General features: G+C 35.1%; 2 protein-coding genes across 2 annotated transcripts; both read right to left on the reverse strand.

Moving 5' to 3' along the window:
- Positions 1-1,739: 1,739 nt before the first annotated feature.
- On the reverse strand, positions 1,740-5,200 carry ptger4a (prostaglandin E receptor 4 (subtype EP4) a). Its single transcript, XM_042729184.1, has 2 exons — positions 4,296-5,200; positions 1,740-2,375 (listed from the first exon to the last, which is right to left on the reverse strand). Exons 1-2 carry the CDS (start codon positions 5,074-5,076, stop codon positions 1,894-1,896), a joined length of 1,263 nt encoding a protein of 420 aa, XP_042585118.1. The 5' UTR covers positions 5,077-5,200; the 3' UTR covers positions 1,740-1,893.
- Positions 5,201-12,575: 7,375 nt separating this feature from the next.
- On the reverse strand, positions 12,576-22,497 carry mrps27 (mitochondrial ribosomal protein S27). The gene is made up of 11 exons (XM_042729185.1): positions 22,354-22,497; positions 21,579-21,656; positions 21,419-21,489; positions 20,085-20,143; positions 19,689-19,803; positions 18,815-18,893; positions 18,609-18,724; positions 18,437-18,539; positions 14,690-14,829; positions 13,533-13,664; positions 12,576-12,946 (listed from the first exon to the last, which is right to left on the reverse strand). The coding sequence occupies exons 1-11, from the start codon at positions 22,427-22,429 to the stop codon at positions 12,737-12,739; spliced, it is 1,179 nt and encodes a 392-aa protein (XP_042585119.1). The 5' UTR covers positions 22,430-22,497; the 3' UTR covers positions 12,576-12,736.
- Positions 22,498-23,209: the final 712 nt, after the last annotated feature.

Below are 23,209 nucleotides of genomic sequence, written 5' to 3' on the forward strand. Positions count from 1 at the left end.
CATGTTTCCACTTCAACTGAGTTTATTTTTCTGAGCCAACTGTCAGATTTTGTTTCTAATTTTAAGCGTAAGCAATTAATTTTGATACATTTTCCTTCTTATTTTAAGTCATTTTCCTTCTCGAGTAAATGTTGTTTTCAGGATGTTAGATATTTGTAATGGAAAACAAGACAGAAACACTGATGAAGAAAGTCATTTTTGCTGTACATATATTTTTCCCTTTACTTTCTGATTTGTGATCATTTTTGAAATGTCTAAAGAAATGAAAAGGCTGAATATCTTATGCAATCAATATTGCATCTACAGTATTTTAATGAAGATAGGAGAGCAGTGATCATATTTGCTTTTGCTCTGTGATCGTAAACAAAGATTAAGTATAATGCGCAAACATTTCATGGGAACGGTTTCATCTCACGGTTAATGAAGCCTGTAAACGCATCCGTATCCTGAACATTAATACTGTTTATTAAAGCATTAGAAGGACGCAGAGGTTGGCAGATTCCTGGCCTGAAGCTCTGTGTTTAATCATCTGAGACGTCTTCTGATTCTCACATTAAACACGATCACATTCGATTAGAAATCTTGATCTGAGCCTAAAACAACCACAGCACCGAGCGGAGTCCAAAAACAACAACTCACTGCAGATTTATAGATCTTTCTCAGAGGAGTCTCGTCATTCAGTGATGATCCTGAACATTAAACCTGCTTCTGTTTTCATCCCTGTGATCGGTCAGAAAGTCACTTCTAGAAGGATTCTGGCTGTATATTATCAGGTGATGAAGTGCATCGAGTGTTTATTTATCTGCTGTTTGGGAAGCAGGACACACAGAAACTGGAAAGGTTTTTTTTATGCAAACATCTCGACAAGGTTATTTCCTGCGGGGCTTGTTTATATTGATCTCGATCTGACTGATTTAAACTCTTTTGGAAAAACAAACAGTACGCCGGCAGATCGAGATGTATTTAACGTACTACCAAACTGATCGAAACAATCCTGGAAGACTTTATGGCTGAAAAACTCACTCAAATAAATAATCTTATTTAAAGGAATGGTCCACCCCTCAAAAAATTGGATAATGTGCTGAAAATGTGTTTATCCTCAGTTCATCCGAGATCAGGATGAGTTTGTTTCTTCATCAGGTTTGTAGAAATGTAGCATTGCATCAGAGTGTCTCTGCAGTGAATGGGTGCCGTCAGAATGAGAGTCCAAACAGCTGATACTTTTTCTCTGTTTCATTCTATTTTATTACACGTAACTTCATTTCTGAATGTATTTTTTTTTTTTTTTTTTTTTTTTTTTTTTTTGTATGTATGGATTAGTTGGGTTGCTACCAGCATCTGGTGAAAGTTTCATGTCAGCAGCTCCTCTAGAAATATATTTACTTCAATACTTATTTTACCCGCTGTATGTGGCTGGATTTTGATGTGAGAGACAACATATTATGGACTCGTATTTTAGACATTAAAAGCATCTTAATGCTGGATGTGTTTCACCTTTTGTCTTCTCCAGATGTTCACTGATGGACTGGAGTGCTGTGGATTACTTGTGGATTATTGTGATGTTTTTATCAGCTGTTTGGACTCTCATTCTGACGGCACCCATTCACTGCAGAGCATCCATTGCTGAGACACTGATGCAATGCTACATTTCTACAAACCTGATGAAGAAACAAACTCATCCTAATCATGAATGATCCTGAGGGTGATCACTTTTTCAGTACATTTTCATTTTTTTGGGGGGGTAACTGTTCCTTTAATGACATTTACATTTCACTCCACTGATCTGAATTCAACACGCGCTCAAAGTGCAGAAGGCAGATCAGAGAAAATCTCCATGTTTTAATGGAGAAGCGTCCTTGCATGATATGAACACAAATACAAACACATCAGGAGCTAAATGCTCTTCTCTTCATACGTCTCGTTGGTTATAGTCACTTGTAAGGGTTGATCTTTCGACCGACTGTCTAAACTGTTCCGATTGGAGGATTCAGAAGAAGCGTCCGATAAGCTCCGCCCACACTGGTTTGATTGACAGGTGTCCAGGCAGCTCTCAGGCGGATATAGACACGTCTGCGAGGTATTCATGAGCTCTTGAGACACGGCAGACTGAGAGTCTCTGGAGATGATGGAGGACACCTGCGCTCCGTCCATGCAGTGGAAGCTGTTCTGTCCCTGCGGCATCTGAGAGCCAATCTTACAGAAAAGACACTTGATGTTCTCGACTACCTTTGAGAGAACCGCTTTACGCAGCAGGATGTAGATCCAGGGATCTAGAATGGGGTTGGTGGAGGCAAATCGGATCGCCAGCAGATCTGGATTTTTATCCAGCCGCTTCTCCACCGGCATCTTGTAAAGTTGGTTGAGAAACACCTGGACTAAAAAATGATATGATTTGGTTATTAAATTTTCATGCATTTGACAAAATAACATGAAAACATTTTGCATGTGAATATGTACAGTGGGGTCTGAAGGAACATCCATTTAAACATCATAAAGTGATGAGTGACACTAAGTGATGCTCTAAAGTCAGGTTTGGTATGCTGTGAAATTTTTTTTTTTTTTATAAAAGTTTATAAATAAAACAAAGATTACTGGAGTATGTTTTACAAAAAAATATATATATTTCAGTCTTTCTATTTCAAAATACAAATTTAATGATGGTGCTACTTGCCTTTTTGTAAATATTTGTGAAATTTACTAGCAATTTCTGAGTAAAATTTATTCTACACCAATTTTATTTTTTTTTTCCAGTGCAATACTTAGAAATCTGTGTGTTTTTTTTAATGAAACTTTACTTTGATAATATAATTAAGAATTATTACACATATTATATATTCATAACTTTTGGAGATTTTCACCTCACTAAAAAAAAACATTAAATTTTCTGTAAAATGTACTCAAATTATATTTATTTACAACTTCAGTCATCAATACAATGTAAATCATTAAAATATTTTTTTTACAGTGTTGTTAAGTGGATTTTATTTTTTTTGGTGAATGTTCTTCAGGTTTTTTTTTCTGGACACTAAACTAATTTTATCCATTTTTACTGACATTCAAGGAATAAAACATAATGATTAGAGATTTTAAAAGGGGGCATTTTGTATTTTTGTAGTTACATTGCATCAAAAACCTGACCTTAAAAAAACAAAAGACAACAAACGTCAGTCTGAACACAGACACTTCACTTGAAGACTGTAATGCACCCTATAAGATGAATAACTGTAACAGCTATAACTGATTCATGGTAAATAAAAGATATGGTTCTTTTTGCTTTGCTTTCTGTTTCGTGATCAAATATTTGACACTTGCTAAAGAAATTAAATAGCTTATTTTGACTATGTATCCGATACTGTATTTTACGACTGTAATACTGTGACACTGTGACCCAGGGATATGTCAGCCAAACATTTTTATCGTCATAATCATCCTCCTTCATTCAGTCTAATCTGCTGCACAATGCAGAACAAATGGAAAGGAAAATCACGAAGCAGATCTGAAAGCGCAGCCCGTGAGAAAGTTCTTGTTTTCCAGATTTGACAGTCATATCTGAGGCCAGCAGCAGAGTGATTGGAGAGATAAAGTTGACACAACAAGTGAATAAGGGAAAAATATATATCAATATTCCTATGAAATATTAGATATTATGAAAATCTTGCCAATTATGACTCCCATTATTGCACTTATTATTTCATTCTATGTTGCCCCAAAAACACATTAATATGCAAATTAGATACTGTTTATAGATACATTGTATATAATGGGGAAACCCATTTATGGCCATTTTACACACATTTTGCATAAAGAAAAATGTTTTTTAAAAATATATTTCATAACATAGTTGAGAACCATCTTTATATAAAGTTTGATATGAAAAATTTAAATTAGTTTGTGATTAAAAAAAAGAAGAAGAACGAAAATCCCACTGTTCTTGCCTTTTCATGTCTATTCATGTCTTTCTTTTTAAAAAACAGTCCTGGGGCCAGTTGCATAAACTGCTTAGACTAGTCTTAAAAATGTAGTCTTTGAATTTGTTTTCTTATAAACTGGTCATAACTTTTTAAAGTCAATTACAAAATGGTAGCTTGGGCCAGTTTGAATTAAAGTAAGACTAATTACCTCTTGATTAACTGCTATTTGGTCAAACTAGGTCTTAAGGCAGAGACTTAACATAGTGACTATTTATGCAACTAGCCCCAAATTTATTTTTTTGCTCTAAACAATGTAATGCATGAAAAAAAAAAAAAAAAAAAACTTTTTTTTTTTTTTTAATCGCAAGAGGATATCACAAGAACTTACAACGAGCGGAATGGAGCAAATGAGCACGACTGCGGAGGTGGCGATGAGCAGAATGACCATCTGGATCTCCGCGCCAGCGAGGCGGCTAAAGCTGCGGCTCCTGCCGGGATCAGACGCTCTGCCCGGGTCTGTACCGAGCGACGTGCGCCTGACGAACCTCCGGTGCATCCGGATGAGCGCGGCGCACACCAGCACGTTACAGACCACCGTCACCAGGATCAGCAGCGAGCTGCAGCCCGCGTACATGAAGGAAAACGCGGCGTGCGTGCTCACGTTGGTCCGCCAGTCGATGAAGCACCAGGTTTGAGGGTATTGCATCTTGACCTCTCCAAACCCAGCGCTCGGGAGCGCGCAGAACAGTATGTTGGATGCGTAAATGGCGAGCAGCGTGACTCCCGCGAGCTTCTTATCCACGTAGTCGTTGTAGAAGTACGCGTGATTGATGGCGATGTATCTCTCGATGGACATGGCGCAGATGATGCTCAGTCCCGCGAGGGAGAAGAAGAGCAGAACGAATCCAAAGTACTGGCACAGGGGGTCTCCATCAGGCCACGCGCCCTTCACATAAGTGGCGATGGTCACCGGACTGGCGAGGACGGTCCCCAGGAGATCCGTGACCGCCAGACCGCAGACCAGAGTGTAGAATGTGGTCTCCTTCTGCTCCCTTCTGGACTTGCAGAGCACCACGATGGCGATCAGGTTGCTGATGACTCCAAAGATGAACATGATGGCTGGGATGGTGGGCTCCATCCTGCGCGTCGCGGTGCTGTTGTCCATGTTAAATTTCTCCAAGTGTCATTTTGCAGGAGTTATCCTGCCGTAAATCCTGCTGCGCAGCGAATAAAGTCATGACTGACTGATCCGCCCCTCCTGCCTCATATATGTCCCTGCAGCACAGAAGCAGTCATAAGTAGCACAGGTATATTTGTAGCAATAGACAACAATACATTGTATGGGTCACAATTATACATTTCTCTTTTATGACAAAAAATCATTAGGATATTAAGTAAAGATCATGTTCCATGAAGATATTTTGTAAATTTCCTACTGTAAATATATCAAAAACGTAATTTTTGATTAGTCTATTGGCTGCACGGTGGTATGCAAATATGCATTGCTAAAAACTTCATTTGAACAACTTTAAAGATGATTTTCGAGATTCCAGATTTTCAAATAGTTGTATCTCAGACAAATATTGTCCTCCTAACAAACCATACATCAATGGAGAGATTATTTATGATGTATAAATCTTAATTTCAAAACAATGTAACTTACACTGTATGACTGTTTTTTTTTTGCTCCAGGATCACATGTCACACATTTCCTGGGGTTAGCCCAGAGACATTTATATACGTGACCCCAAATCTGAAAGAATAAATAATCTCTCCATTGATGTATGGTTTGTTAGGAGGACAATATTTGTCTGAGATACAACTATTTGAAAATCTGGAATCTGAGGGTGCAAAAAAATCTAAATATTGAGAAAATCATCTTTAAAGTTGTTCAAATGAAGTTCTTAGCAATGCATATTACTAATCAAAAATTAAGTTTTGATATATTTACGGTAGGATATTTACTAAATATCTTCATGGAACATGATCTTTACTTAATATCCTAATGATTTTTGTCATAAAAGAGAAATGTATAATTGTGACTCATACAATGTATTGTTGTCTATTGCTACAAATATACCTGTGCTACTGATGACTGCTTCTGTGCTGCAGGGACACATATATGTCCGAATACACAGGATACACTTAAAAATATAGGCTATATATGTTTAAATCCTACTTTGGCTTTAATTTATTTTTTATTTTATTTTTTTAAACAAGCCAATTATAATTAAACATGCAGGGCTCTATTGCCTCTATACACTTACGTTTTAGCACTTGTATGCATTTACACTGCACATATTGCATAAGTAATGTTTATGAGAGAGAAAAGTAGAATGGCACCTTTAAATATGAAACTAAAATTGCCAGTAGGTGGCGGCAAGCCACTGTCTTAATGATTTGTTGAGTCATTTATTCAATCGATTCTTTCAAAGCGGTTTTTATGAGTGGGTCACTGACTCAAAAACACGAATTCATTCAGTAAGGAAACACCGCTGTGTGCTGCTAGAGATTTATTTTTGTTAATGAAACTGGTTTAAATATTGTTTTTATAATTTAAACCAGTGTTTACTTTTTGTTTATTGAACTGTTGCTCTCTGACACTAAAAAGAAAACGAAGAAAACTCTGCCAAAGACACCATGCTAACAAACCTTTCATATAGGACTATTTTACTAACAGCTGGCGCCAGCGCAAACCGTCTTTGCGCGTTAAAATAACAGCCTACTGTCAGGATTTACTAAAGACGCACAGTGAAGAATTAGCGCCGAAAAGGCATGGACAGTTATTTTTTACGTCTGACCTTATTGAATATGCATTGTAGGAGTTTCCCTTCAGATGCAAAATTTATAGGAGGAGAGTATTGAAATGAATTATGCAATATGATTTACTAACGTTTGCTCTCGTCTCTGCCATTATTTAATGCTTCAAAAAAAAAAAATTGCGCTGCTCTTGGTAGATTGCGATGGTCATTATTTTCTTGTAAATGATCTGCATCTAAGTTCTTTAATGTGCGCATTGTTAGTAAATCACACACAGAATTTACTATGATTCTATGATTAAATAGCCTCTATATATATCAGTAACAAGTACCTAATTGGACAGATGGCAAGATCGGTATAGCGACGGTAAGAAGTTGGCATTTTGTCTTTTGTCAGCTTTAAAGATAAAGATATTTTGAAAAGACTTGGAGATCAAACCCCATTGGACCCCATTTACTTTCGTAATAGAGAGAAAAAAATACCGGGACATTTTTCAATGTTGTGTTCCACAGAAACTCTTACAGGTTTGGGTCGACATGAGTGTGAATAGATCGTGACAGATCCCTCATATTTACGTGAACTATCCCTTTATCCGTGCATGGAGAAGAGTCGAGACCTGCTAAAACCAGCAAACCTTGTTAGGTTTAAGATAAATAAATAAATAGTACAATAGGAATAAAATGAAATAATGCAAGTAAGTTCTGAGAAATAATCTCAAGTCAGCTTCCAAAGAAAACTGCTCAGACCTGATTTGCATTTAGAGGACTTATGGACATTTTGACCAGGTATACTGCTATTTTAGTTATGTACACTTTGGCATTAAACATGCATAAATAAGTAAATCAATAGTAAAATGTTTTTGTTAAATGTATGACAAATGCATGTCTATCAGATATAAGTTTACCAAACTGCTGAAGACTGCAGGAACCCTTTACACAAATACATGCTTAGTATTCAAGTTTATACTTGTGTAACCTGAAAGATACTATTCAAATCAATAAATTACCTCTATAACTATGTGGTGAGTTTGGATATGAATGTGTAATCATAAGCCGATCTCGGCTGCATGCTGAGGTTTTGGCTCATCCCTCCAGTTCTTGTTTCTATTTCTAAACAACATCTACCTTACAGTAACAGCACAATCACCTTTATAGCAGGGACAAGCACAGACTCGCCTGTTTGCCAGTGAACCCAGTGGAAAATCACTGTTTCTTTCCAAGCTTTTGAAGCTTCCGATTTATTCTGAGATACAGTTTTAACAGATGCTGCATTATATTTTATATTGATATTCTGTGCATAAGAGATATAAAAGTAAATAAAGTTTATTTATAGCATGTTAACTAAAACCAAGAAAACTTTTGTTACTTGAAATAAGATAAACTTTAATTGAAATAAAACATAAATACAACTGTACACATATTGCCAAGGCATCATTTCTCATTTTCATTGAATTCGACTGGAAGTACTAAAATAACTAAAACTGTAATAGAAATTAAAATATAAAAATATAAACATATTAACATATATATATATATATATATATATATATATATATATATATAATATATATATATATATATATATATATATATATATATATATATATATATATATATATATATATATATAATAAACCTAATAAAAATCACAAAACACAACAAAAATTACTCAAAACTAAATTTAACATGAAAATAGAAAATGTAAAAACTATTTTAAAATTTATTAAAAAAAATAATAGTATCTCAATTATGCTTGAAATAAAATAAACAGAAAATAAATAAATAAACAAATAAATAAAACCTTAAACTTATTTTATTTCACCTGGTTGCCACGGCAATATTTCTCTTTAAAATGACTAAAACTGAAATAATAATTAATTAAATATAAACAGATTAAAAAAGAAAAACAACAAAAATGAAAAAACTACACAATAAAATTACTAACATTTTTACCATAATTAAAATGAAAACAGAAAATGTTAAATAGATAATACTAACATTTTGTTACTTGAAATAAAATAAACTTACTAAACAAACAAAATTACAAAAAAGAAAACAATAAAAAAATAAAAACTAATTCAAAATATTAATAAAAACAATAATAGTATATTAATGATTGAAATGAAATAAACAGAAATAAATAAAAATAAAACCTTAAACTCATTTTATTTCAAAACAATTCTAATTTTTATTAACTTTAAAATGACTAAAACTAAAATAAAAATTAATAAAAAAAATATATAAAAATGACAAACCTACACAACAAAATTATTATAATTAAAATAAAAACAAAAAAATGTTAAACTATATAAAACTAATTCAAAACATCCATAAAACTATGATAGTATCTAAATAATACTAACTTTTTGTTACTTTAAATAAAATAAACTTACTAAACAAACTAAATAACTAAAACTGTAGCAAAAAATTTTAAATGAAAACATAATATAAAAATAAAAAACTTCAAAATATTAATAAATACTATAATAGTATCTCAGTGCTACAGTTCTGGTTTCTCGGGATTTCTTCTGTGATTGTTAATGTTAAAGGTGTGACGTGAGGTCATACTGTACATCCATCTATGATTCATATATGATCTTTCTGTCTGCCGAGGACAGGATTTGAGCATGTTTGCGCTGCTCATGATAACAGTGATGGCTCTTAAACAAAAGCATCTCAGTATTGTCTGGATGAGAAGTAAACTGTTTAGATTGGCAGCGGCTGATGTCGGACTCAATATCTCAGCCAAAACTCCAGCCAACACTCAAAACTCAAGTTATGGCCAGCCACATCAACATAATACTGTCATTTAACCAATTTAAAGAACAAAAATCACATTTAATCGGGAATTTTAAAAGCTCTTATTTGAAGACACAATCTAACGTTGGTTTGGGTTCCGGAAACGGAGGAAAAACAGCAATGCATCTTATTAAAAGTCTTGGAAAAGCTTTAATCAGGATCAAAACATGATGAGAATCAGCCTCAGATTCGTATCAGTTTGAGGGTTTCGGGTTACGTGCAGGAACAGACCAAACCAATCATTTTCACATGAAAACCTAAACTGAGCGAGAGGAAACAGCGCTTGATTGCCAGAAACGCAATTCAATTAACATTCACTCCGATGCTGCGTCATAATACGATTACTGCATAAAAAGGCCAGGAATACATTTGATTCGTTTAGTAGCTGTCACTTACACACGGGACATTCGTTATGAAATGACACATGAAACCACTTCCTATGATATCAAATCTCACCAATTTCACAAATCGGATTTGGTGGAAAAATATCATCCTGATTAACGTCAACTCCAGCCGCGAAATATGACTGATGATTCACATTCCCGTTTCTGAAATCAGCTTTCTGGGATTTCAGTTTAAAATAAGAACAATCCTAAAAATCTGTTCAGGCAAGAGCGACAAATGCATGGAAATTAATCAAATCAGACCAGTAACGATGATTCAATAATGACTAATACACTGCTGATTTAATTATAGCAACTTAAATGTAAAATAATATTTTTCAACAAATTTTACACAAAATTAACATGACAAGACATAAAGGGAGGTATCTTAATATGAAATAAAAACCACCTAATTTATCGGCTGATGACTGATATGTTATCCATTATTAATTAATATGTGTAATTTATTAATTTGCCATCAGGCGGCTTTAATGAAACATCATCAACAGTTGCACAGAGCATCTACAATGACCATTAAGAAACTACATATTCTTAAATAAATAATATTTAGGAGGAGCATTTAAAATGAAGTAGGGGAAGTAAAAATGTGATTAATTATAACGAGGAATCACAGCACTGGAAATATTCACACGCTTGCTTATACCGTCATATACACTTACAGTCAAAACTTTTGGAATAACTGCAATTTTTTTGTTTTTGAAGACTCTTCTGCTTACCAAGGTGGCATGTTTGATCAAAAATACAGTAAAAATGTGAAATATTATAATTTAAAATAGCTTTTTTTCTATGTGAATATATGTAATTTATTACTGTGATCAAAGCTTAATTGTTTTTTAGCATTTGTTTGAAATAGAAAGCTTTTATAACATTGTAAATGTCTTAACTGTTACTTTTGATCAATTTAATGCATGCTTAGTGAGTAAAAAAAAAAAAACAAATTAATTAAAAAAAACCTTTTGAATGTTTATTTGTCATTTGAAGGATCATGTGACACTGAAGACTGGAGTAATGATGCTGAAAATACAGCTGCACATCACAGAAATAAATTACACTTTAACACATATTCACATACAGAACAGCTGTTTTAAACTATAATAATATATCACAATTTTTACTGTATTTTTTAAACTAATAAATGCAGCCTTGGTGAACAGAAAAGAGGTTTTTTTTTTTTTTTTTGAAAAATTCTAATTGTTCCAAACCTTTGAATGCAAGCATACATCAAAAAGTCTCCTGAACACCATACTCAGTACTCACTGAAGTACTCAGGTTTAGGTTGGATGTAGAAAGAAGGTTTGGGAAACGTGAAGCACAGTGTCTTTACGGAGGAATGTTTGTGTGTTTTCGGGTTGAACAGCAGCCAGATTCCCAGGAAACACTGAATGAATACAGAAGAGTTTGAATAGAGGCAGATTGGAGGAGATTGTGGTTTCATTTAACAGGCCATAACACACACAAACACAAACCCAGTTGCTGATTTACAGGAAAAAAACAGGCTGATAACACACCGATTTTAGAGCTTATTTTCAGCATGGCAGAAATACAAGAATTCGAAATCGTCACAGAATTCCTAAAAACAGCTTCAGACGCCTGATTTTGGCCCTTTTGTCAGAATCTTCTGATAAGCGGCGACACTCAGAGAATGTGTTTTGTGCCGGGGATTGTGGGATTGAGGGTGTGTGTTCAGAGGAAAGGAAACGCTGATGCCGTGAAGGAGCGTAATGACAGATGCAGATGCGCTGTCTGTTTGAGCTGGACGCGGATCAGTAACAGTGTTGTGTAATTCATGAGATGAAACAAAGACACACCCACAAAAACAAACAAACACTGAGATGATGATGATGGAGAAACTGACAGGTGTGACAGAGAAAAAATATACTGGTGTTTTACCATTCAGTAATTATGAGGACAGTGCTGCTCAAACGCTTGCAATTATTAGAGAAGTCTCTTCTGCTCACTATTTATTTAATCAAAAATACAGTAAAAATTGTGAAATTATTATAATCTAAAACAGCTGTTTTCTATGTGAATATGTGTTAAAGTGTAATTTATTTCTGTGATGTGCAGCTGTATTTTCAGCATCATTACTGCAGTCTTCAGTGTCACATGATCTTCAGAAATCATTCTAATATGATGATTTGCTGCTCAAGAAACATTTCTGATTATTATCAATGTTGAACACAGTTGTGCTGCACAATATTTATGCGGAAACTATGATGCATTTTATTTTTCAGGAATCGGAGATGAACAGAAAGTTCAAAATAACAGCATTTATTTGAAATAGAAACATTTTGTAACATTTTACGGTCACTTTTGATTAATTCAATGTGTTCTTGATGAATAAAAGTATTAATTCCTTCCGTTTTCAAAAAGTCTTTCTTACGCCAATCTGTTTTTCAACATTGATAAGAATCAGAAATTATTATTATGATTTCTGAAGATCATGTGACACTGAAGACTGGAGTAATGATGCCGAAAATTCAGCTGTGCATCACAGAAATAAATTACAGTTTAACACATATTCACAGAGAAAACTGTTATTTTAAACTGAAATAATATTTCACAATTTGTACAGTATTTTTTGATCACATCAAAGCAGATTTGGCGAGCAGAAGTGACTTCTTTCAGAAACATTAAAAATCCAAACTGTGTAAATCCTGTTATTCCCGTGCATACAGTACAGAAGGAACCGAGACTAAATATAAGAGTATTCTCATTGTTTATTTATACTGTTCAGATTTACAGGGCGTTGAAAAAGATTCCAAATAATATTAACACACAAACCTCTCTCTCAATCGACCCAACCAAAGACAATAAACATGACAAACAATGCTGTGTCTGGAGGACGGCGCTCACAGCTTGCTCAGACGCTCTTCTGGTTCTTCTCTTTCGTCTCTCTTTCTCTCTGAATGAGCTGCTGGCGTTCTGCCTCCCAGACGCTCACCGTCTGCTGATATTCAGCGATATCTGCGTCTTCACAGGCCTCCAGCGTCTGCTGCGTCAGAGCCGATACCAGAGACACCAGGCTCCTCGAGTCGATCCTGTCCCGGGACACGAGCCGCTCCTTCAGCTCCTACCAAAACATCCAGCTCACAAATTAACCCTGAAAAACCTGACATACAGTATCTATAGCTGAAATGGAACAGAACCAGATTAAGATTGAGGTTGGTGCATCATCTGAAAGTTGAATAAATAATCTCTCCATTGATGTGTGGTTTGTTAGGAGGACAATATTTGTCTGAGATGCAACTATTTGAAAATCTGGAATCTGAGGGAGCAAAAAAAAATCTAAATATTGAGAAAATCATCTTTAAAGTTGTTCAAATGAAGTTCTTAGCGATGCATATTACTAATCAAAAATTAAGTTTTGATATATTTACAGTAGGAAATTTACTAAATATCTTCTTTACTTAATATCCTAATGATTTTTGTCATAAAAGAGAAATGTATAATTGTGACCCATACAATGTATTGTTGTCTATTGCTACAAATATACCTGTGTTACTTTTGTGCTGCATTTGTTAATTAATTTGTTTGTTTATATTTATTAACAATTTCCTCTAAAATGCAACGAGCACGAGCACAATCCGTGGTGAAGTTTAGAAGGTGTTTATATAAATGCATAAATGTTTAGTGTGTTTAATGTAAGAAGAGCTAACCTTGAAGCGGTTGATGTATTCTGGTAGCTTCTGTGTCTCCAGCTCATCGTCCTCCTCCCGCGGCGTGTCAGTGCCGTTCTGTCCATCAGCGTTCACTGACAGATCCTTCAGGATCTCCTCCACATGATTCAGCTGAAAGCCACAGAGATGCTTCAACCCTCAACAACTCAATCACACGCACTACACTTACTCATTCAGCAGACGCGCTTCATCAAAACGACTCGCAGTGCATTCAATATAAATAACATGCGATCAGGGAGCTGGAAGTAGCAACATGCTCTCAAAACATTTTGTAGAAATGTAGCACTGCATCAGTGTCTCAGCAATGGATGCTCTGCAGTGAATGGGTGCCATCAGAATGAGAGTCCAAACAGCTGATAAAAACATCACAATAATCCACAAGTAATCCACAGCACTCCAGTCCATCAGTGAACATCTGGAGAAGACAAAAGATGAAACACATCCAGCATTAAGATGTTTTTAACTCAAATACATAGAGTCTATAATCCATAATAACACTTCCTCCAGTGAAAAAGTGTTCTGGTGTGAATCAGGAGAGAAATCTGCACAGATCAAGCAGCGTTTTAAAATCAGCACAGATCAAGCCCGTCTGGATTTTGATGTGAGAGACAACAGGAGATGCACTTTTTCACTGGAGGAAGTGTTATTATGGATTATAGACTCTATGTATTTGAGTTTAAAAACGTTTTAATGCTGGATGTGTTTCATCTTTTGTCTTCTCCAGATGTTAACTGATGGACTGGAGTGCTGTGGATTACTTGTGGATTATTGTGATGTTTTTATCAGCTGTTTGGACTCTCATTCTGACGGCACCCATTCACTGCAGAGCATCCATTGCTGAGACACTGATGCAGTGCTACATTTCTACAAACCTGATGAAGACACAAATCTCGGATGATCCTGAGGATGAGCATGTTTTCATTTTTGGGTGATTATTCTTTTAAACATTTTCACTCCAGAATCCTGCAGAATCCCAGTATGAAGTCGTTTTATAACTTCAGTGCAAGTGATCTCAAAGATTTACTTCAAAAACATTATTCATGTGGTTTCTCTTTAAACTCTTCCCTCAGATGAGATAAATATGTACCATGGTAAGACCTCATTATGGTCAATTATTTATCTCTGTAAATACTCACAACTTCCTCCGATAACTTGACGTCTCTGAAGTCACACACAGCGTCCATGACGGCGAGGGCTCGCCCAAGATAACCGGAGGTCCAGATCAGGGGCATCTCGTGAAACACGGCGTGGATTCCTCTGGACAGCTCGACTTTACCTGGAGACACGATCGAGAGATGAGACTATCTGACTTTCAGACAGAGAATTCTAGAATCTGAGGACGTGCAAAACAACATATCTGCAAAATAGTCCATGCAAAAACTGAAATAAAGATTGATAGAAACTGTTGAGACATATAAACACAAAAAAATACTAAAAATGTAACTAAAATTAAATTAGCAAAAATTGGAAGGGAAAACAAAAAAAATAAACCGGATTCTAAATATTAACATTTTATTAAAAGGGTCATGAACTGAGAGACCAAAATTCCCTTGATCTTTTGACATTGAAGAAGTCATTGCACTATAAAAACATCTTGTAAGTTTCAGAACTCAAAACTTTCTTGTTAGTCTAAAACAGCTTATATTAAAGGCAGTCTATCAAAACTACAGCTTGTGGAATGTTCTATGCTATGATGTAATAGTGTAGATAAGCACCGCCTCCGCAGAAGATTAATGACGTCGCTGCCTGTTATGCCCCACCCACTGATTCGCATCGCTGTCAGTTTAGCCCCTCCCACTGATTCTCATCGCTGCCTGTAATGCCCTGCCCACCGATTCTCATCGCATGTTTAGCCCCTCCCACCGATTCCCCACCGCTGCCAGTTTAGCCCCTCCCACCAGTTCCCCACCACTGCCAGTTTAGCCCCTCCCACCGATTCTCCACCGCTGCCTGTTTAGCCCCGCCCACCGATTCTCATCGCTGCCTGTTTAGCCCCGCCCACCGATTCCCCACCGCTGCCAGTTTAGCCCCTCCCACCGATTCCCCACCGCTGCCAGTTTAGCCCCTCCCACCGATTATCCACCTCTGCCAGTTTAGCCCCTCCCACCGATTCCCCACCGCTGCCAGTTTAGCCCCTCCCACCGATTATCCACCTCTGCCAGTTTAGCCCCTCCCACCGATTATCCACCGCTGCCTGTTTAGCCCCGCCCACCGATTCTCATCGCTGCCTGTTTAGCCCCTCCCACCGATTCTCATCGCTGCCAGTTTAGCTTCTCATCGCTGCCTGTTTAGCCCCTCCCACCGATTCTCATCGCTGCCAGTTTAGCTTTTCATCGCTGCCTGTTTAGCCCCTCCCACCGATTCCCCACCGCTGCCAGTTTAGCCCCTCCCACCAATTCCCCACCGCTGCCAGTTTCATGCTTAGTGCATATCACCATCTAATTGATGGCTGTGCAACCGTCCCACCTGTGGGACGCTTGGTGCTCTTTTTTTTTGTTGTCCTTTTTCTCTATAAAATCTTTTAGTAATCATCATAAATTATATATCATTCGAAAGCTTAGAAGCTCAAGATTCATCCTGTGAAAACCATTTTGAAATCGGACATTGTGTTACCATGGAAATCGTACTTTAAAATCTTATGGCGGTCTCCTCCCCTTTAGTGGGTGGTGTCAAGTGTCATATTACAAAATGCATTACGGTCTTTTAGAATCAAAACTTTTTATAATCTTGGCAACAAACATATCATTGGAAAGGTCTGAGTCTCAGGATTGCATATTTGGTGGTTATTTTGAGTATTGAAGTAAAATTGACAGAGAAATCTAGGGAAAACTTCATTAAACAAAATTCAAAGGAGTTTTGATGGCTCCCAGTGGCTGTTTGTGGTATGACGCCACTAAATAAAATCTCACAGGAACCTCAATTTTTTTCATGTCAACTTCAAATTTGGAACATAACTTATTTAGACACAAGGCTTTAATTTTATACCAATTTTAGATTAAAACCTGTTATGTGAAATATTTATAATAAATAAAATGAAATTAATATAGTGCATTTTATTTACAGTACATTTAAACTTCTATAACTTTTTGATACTTTAATTTTTTGAAAAAATTCCACTTTTGCCAAAATCTGCTAATTTTCTTCTTTAAAAAGAGACCAACCTTAGGTCTATATTCCAAAGTGTTCATAAAATACAACAATTTAAGTCTGGATAGTGCACTTTAATGCCTATTTTAAAAATGGGGGGTGACAGTTAAGGGGTTAATCTTTAATCCTTGAGAATGTGAATTATATTGTTTGTTTTATGCTAATTATATATTAAGTCATATCAGATATGTATTTTGATTTAGAATTCAGACATTATAGAAAATGCCACTCCATGTGTGAGATAATATAACGTAATAAATAAGATAAATATATATAAGTTAAACATTACCTTGTCATAGTGTTTTATAATTTATACAGATAACTCTTATATATGCCAATAAAAGAAATAATCATATTAGAATAATATATTACCTTATTTATTACTTATATTAGCGCTTCCTCATTAACATATCAAAAGCTGCTCCGGAGCAGGTTAAGTTCAGAGAGTGAGTGGCTATGACTACTAACATACCCTGAAAGTTACCTCCGTTTTTGGAACCGAAAGTTGAGGTTATCCGCTTACTTACTCTTAAACATACCCGGGTATGTCACCTAACCTGCTTTCTGGAATACCCCCCGAAGACAGCAAGATGTTGTGCAGTGCCAAGTTGTGGAAAAACAGTGTTTGCATTGCCTTCCTTCTGTGAATGAACTTTAATTTAATGAAGATCCAGACCGCATCAGTAAGAACTTGGTCCTTTGTTCACTTCATTTTACCGCAGATTTGTTTACAAACAAGGCACAATTCGACTATACTAGATCCGACAGTAATGTCACAACAAAAGTGTGAGTAAATGTTTTCATTGCATGATCACTATTGATTATTCATGCATTTTAACCTAAATCACAGCAGCGTCCATCTGTGAGGACACAACTAGTAGCCAATCACAGCAGTGGGCGTTTACTTCCGAGTCTACAATCCTCCAAAACACAACACAAAATAACTTATTACTTCTAAATTATGTTTCTAGATGTAAAATCTTGATTACACTATAAGTGGACCTCAGAGAACAGTACAAAAATAAAAACCAGAGGCAGTTCATGAAAAACCAACATTTCTCATTTTAAATCTAGTTTAACCTGATGCAAATGGCAAAAAAAGATGCAACAAAATTACTAAAACTTTAAAATAAAAAAAGGAAAATATAATTAAAAATATATATATTTCTAAAAAGGGTAACAAACAATATCTTTACACTAAAATTACATTGTTTTAGTGTTTTTTTGTAATTTTTTAATTTTTAAAATTTTTTAATTATTTTTTATTTTTTTTTCAGTTTAATAAACGTGTAGAGATTTTTAATAACATATTTGAATGATAAAAAAAGCAAGAGTTGCAGATAATAGTCTCATATCGGCCTGATTAACCAAACTTTCCATAAAACAAATAAAACAAGCCCCTGGCAATTAATAAAATAACCAGTATTGCTTTAATACCATCATTTTGAATCAGTTTTTATTTTGATATTTTTGATTTTACATTTGTATCTTCCATTCTATTGTTTAATTTTAGTAATTTTAAGTTTTTTTCATTTATGAATTTATTAATTGCAATCAATAAAACATTTCCAATTGGTTTGTAAAGGTGTTTTTATGTATGTCTGGCCTGAGTTTTCATTGCATTTACATGCTTCAGTCCAGCATGTGGTGTTTTGAGCGCTTTGAATCAGTGAATCATTTAACAAACGAATCGGCTCAATTGATTCAAAGTTCTCCCATCACTAAGGCATACACACCAATAAGAGCCAATCCCAGAAGCCGAGCGCTGAATCCGACGGAGTTCTCCTGCTTCAGTCCAGCCAACATCAGAGACGCTCCCAAGCTCCTCTCCTCCTGCCACTGAACACAAACACATCACAAACCCGACTGGATCCAGTGTTTTCAGACCCCACACACTCGTCTACTTACACTGAGCTCAGGTTTGGTTGCCAGATATTTGCTGAGGGCATAAAGCGACAGAATCTGTGTGGAGATTCGCTCAAACGACTCCTGAAGCATCACTTCCTCCACCACCGAACAGGCTCCTGGATTGAACACATTAGAGTCTTCTCATGATCGTGTTTGTCTTGTGTGCATGTCCAGTCAGCTACTGGATGAGGAACAGCATTACAAACCTTTAAAGTCCTCGTCTTTTAGAAAGGAGTCAATGAGAAGATTGAAGGAGAAGTCATCAGGAAACATGCCAAACTGAACCTACAGTCAAATAAATGTTTTCAGAACCCACAAAAGACTTTCGATTTCATAGCATTTCACAATATGAGAAAGATTATGAAAAACGGCTTTCATTTACAGTTTAAAATAATAAACTTTTTTTAAAAGAAGTTTCTCTTTTGCTCACCGAGGCTTCATTTATTTGATCAAAAGTACTGTAAAAAATGTAAAATATTATTAGAATCCAAATATCTGTTTTCTATGTGAATCTCTGTTAAAGTGTAATTTATTTCTGTTATGCACTGATGTGTTAGCTGTATTTTTAGTATAGTTTTTAGTGTCTTGTGATCTTCTTATGACACTGTGATAAACAATCGTTTAAAAGTTTGGGCAAATCCGTTTAAAATAATAATATTTTACACACGTTTAACACACATTAAATTGAAAAAGTGACTGTAAAGACATTTATAATGTTACATTAGATTTCTATTTCAAATAAACGCTGTTCTTTTGAACTTTCTGTTCATCTGTGAATCCTAAAAAAAATAAAATGCATCACGGTTTCCTCAAAAATATTAATGTTTTCAACACTGATAATAATCAGAAATGTTTCTTGAGCAGCAAATCATCATATTAGAATGATTTCTGAAGATCATGTGACACTGAAGACTGGAGTAATGATGCTGAAAATACAGCTGCACATCACAGAAATAAATTACAGTTTAACAGAGATTCACATAGAAAACAGCTGTTTTAAATTGTAATAATATTTCAGATTTTTACTGTATTTTTGAGCACATAAAAGCAGCCTCGCTGATAATCTGACATCTTCCGCACCTTGTTCTTCAGCGAGTACAGGGCTTTATCCCTGGCGCCGTATTTAAGACAGCGTCGGATCCAGCTGTGGATGGTCCAGTCCCGAAGATACCAGCAGTTCGGACTGTGACGAAACCTGAGGAGAACAACACATGAACAAACCCAACAGATGCACTGAATCACTAACCTGATTAAAGCGTTAGTTCAGCCAAATATTAAAATGATGTCATTAATGACTCACCCTCATGTCGTTCCGAACCCGTAAGACCTCCGTTCATCTTCAGAACACAGTTTAAGATATTTTAGATTTAGTCCGAGGTCTTACAGGTTTGGAACGACATGAGGGCGAGTCATTAATGACATCATTTTAATATTTGGCTGAACTAACGCTTTAAAGAGTCCTGCAGTGATACTTACTTATACAGGTAATACTGTGCTTGATCCACTTCCTCTTTCGATGACAGATTATCTATGAACTAAACAAAACGCACACGTTAAAACATTGACTTTATTTACAGCACCACACAACTTTATACCCATTTGAGTTATGAATTCACAAAATAAAAACGTTCGAGTCGTCTTCTTATGTTTCTAATATACATCTGAAGTGGATCAAAATTAAGTTTTGATATATTTATGGTAGGAAATTTACTAAATATCTTCATGGAACATGATCTTTACTTAATATCCTAATGATTTTTGTCATAAAAGAGAAATGTATAATTGTGACCCATACAATGTATTGTTGTCTATTGCTACAAATATAAGTTACAGGTCAAAAGTTTGGAAACATTACTATTTTTAATGTTTTTGAAAGAAGTTTCTTCTGCTCATCAAGCCTGCATTTATTTGATCAAAAATACAGAAAAAAAACAGTAATATTGTGAAATATTATTACAACTTAAAATAATAGTTTTCTATTTGAATATACTTAAAAAAAATAATTTATTCCTGTGATGCAAAGCTGAATTTTCAGCATCACTACTCCAGCCTTCAGTGTCACATGTAACATCCAGTCTATCACATGATCATTTAGAAATCATTCTAATATTCTGATTTATTATGAGTGTTGGAAACAGTTCTGCTGTCTAATATATTTGATGAATAAAAGGTTAAAAAGAACTGCATTTATTCAAAATAAAAAATATATTTCATTTTCTTTTTTTTTTTATCAATTTAACACATCCTTGCTGAATAAAAGTATTGATTTTATTTAAAAAAAATAAAAAATAAAAAAATCACTGACCCCAAATTACTGAACAGTAGTGTATATTGTTATTACAAAATATTTATATTTTAAAAACATAGCTTCTTTTTTTTTTTTTTTTTTTTACTTTTTATTCATCAAAGTATCCTAAAAAAAGTATCACATGTTCTGAAAAAATATTAAGCAGCAGAACGGTTTCCAAATTTGATAATGAATCATCATATTAGAATGATTTCTAAAGGATCATGTGATAATGATCCTAAAAATTCAGCTTTGCATCACAGAAATAAATGATAATTTAAAGTATAATAAATTTAAAAACAATTATTTTAAATTGTAATAATATATCACAATATTACTGTTTTTTCTGTATTTTTGATCAAATAAATGCAGGCTTGATGAGCAGAAGAAACTTCTTTCAAAAACATTAAAAATAGTAATGTTTCCAAACTTTTGACCTGGACTGTACCTGTGCTACTTATGACTGCTTCTGTGCTGCAGGGACACATTTGTGTTTAAAATGCAATGTAAGATGCTCTCTCACCCTGGCGATGACCAAAGAGCTGACGGGAAACTTCCTCTCATACGTTCTGTCCATCAGAGAGGCCAGCTGACCTGCAGACGTTTAAACCCAGGCACATTTAAGACACACAGAAAGTTAAACACACACAGACGGATGTGGTTTCAGAGCAGTGCGGTCTCACCCAGGTCCTGTGCATCTCTCGGCCTCTGCTCCCAAACGGCCGGGTCTGTGTACGCCGACGACAGCAGACATCTCCTGACTGACGGACAACACAGTGAGGGATGGACTGATAATATACATTAATATTTATTAATTAATTAATTCATTTAGCAGATGCTTTTATCTAAATGATGACAGCAGAAGCAATCAGAGTGTGTCTGAACAAATCATGAAACCATTACATCACTAAAAACATCATATAAAAACTGCTTTATGTGTAACTTAAAAAAAAAAAAATCAGTTTATTTCAGTGTTGATTTTTAATTGAATTTGGAGTCATTTGCTGTCAGTTTGAACCTTTAATATTGCATTAACACGAGTGGAGGAGCTTCTGTAAGCTTTAGTAGGGATTGGCACGTACTGTACTTGATATAAACGCAAATGAACGATAAAAAATCGATGCTTAATCAAAACAAATCAAACATAGAGCTTGTGAATCAAAAGCGATTAATAAATCGATCACTTGCAACGATTATATTATTAATGTATTATCAGATGAGGACATGCATAACGTATTTACATAGTCTAAAAAAATGATTATAACAAAAAAAAAACGATTATAAAAAAACACACGTGTTTAATTTTTTTGAAAAACGCGTTGAACGCGATCACGCCATTCACCTTCATTCACCTCCTCACACGGCTGTATCACTAATCACAGCTTTACGCTTCTACATTTATCCTGCTATTAATTTAGTATGACAGCGTCATTATGATCAATAAATACTGACACTCACCTATCGATCTGTAATTGACGCATTTAGTAAAAGTTTGTACAGGAGACAAACAGCGTTGCAGGATGGAAGCCGCCATCTTTAGACTGAACCATTCGGCGCGAGGCGGGGGGGGTTCACAGAAAATCACCACGATTGATTTGGAATCACTTGGATGCATAACATTTAGAAATACATTATTATTGCAAACAGTTACAGATGGATAGAGAGAATTTGTTACTTATATCAAATGTATACCTTGTTTTTTAAAGTACATTGTAATGTAACCAACCAACCCAGTGCATCCGCGATGGTGTAGTCCAGTGGTTCTCAACCACATTCCTGGAGGACCACCAACACTGCACATTTTGCATGTCTCCTTAATCAAACACACCTGATTCAGGTCACCTTCTCATTAGTAGAAACTCACAGACTTGTTATGGGTGTGTCAGACAAAGGAGACATGCAAAATGTGCAGTGTTGGTGGTCCTCCAGGAATGTGGTTGAGAACCACTAGTCTACTCTGCGCTAGCGCGTTGAAAATTATTTTAATTATTTTTAATGAGTTAACGATTAAATTAAAAACCAAGGATCGCGTTTGAATACTATTTAAGCGCGATTCTAATAATATTATTTCTACACGATTCTTGGGTCACATGGTGCGATTGTGGGTGTGTCCGAGAGAGGGCGCGCTAATCTCATAATCTCTGCTGATGATTTGAAAACAATTGAGAATTAATTTTAATACACTTTAGAAACACCATTCTTCTCAATTTACTGTATAATCGTTAAGCATTTAAAAAATAAATAAATAATAAAAATGACAATTTATTTAATTAAACTAACTCCTAAAACACATCAGAGTTAAATAGAGATTTAA

Source organism: Cyprinus carpio, chromosome B8 (assembly GCF_018340385.1).
Source record: "Cyprinus carpio isolate SPL01 chromosome B8, ASM1834038v1, whole genome shotgun sequence".
Classification (NCBI taxonomy): Eukaryota; Metazoa; Chordata; class Actinopteri; order Cypriniformes; family Cyprinidae; genus Cyprinus; species Cyprinus carpio.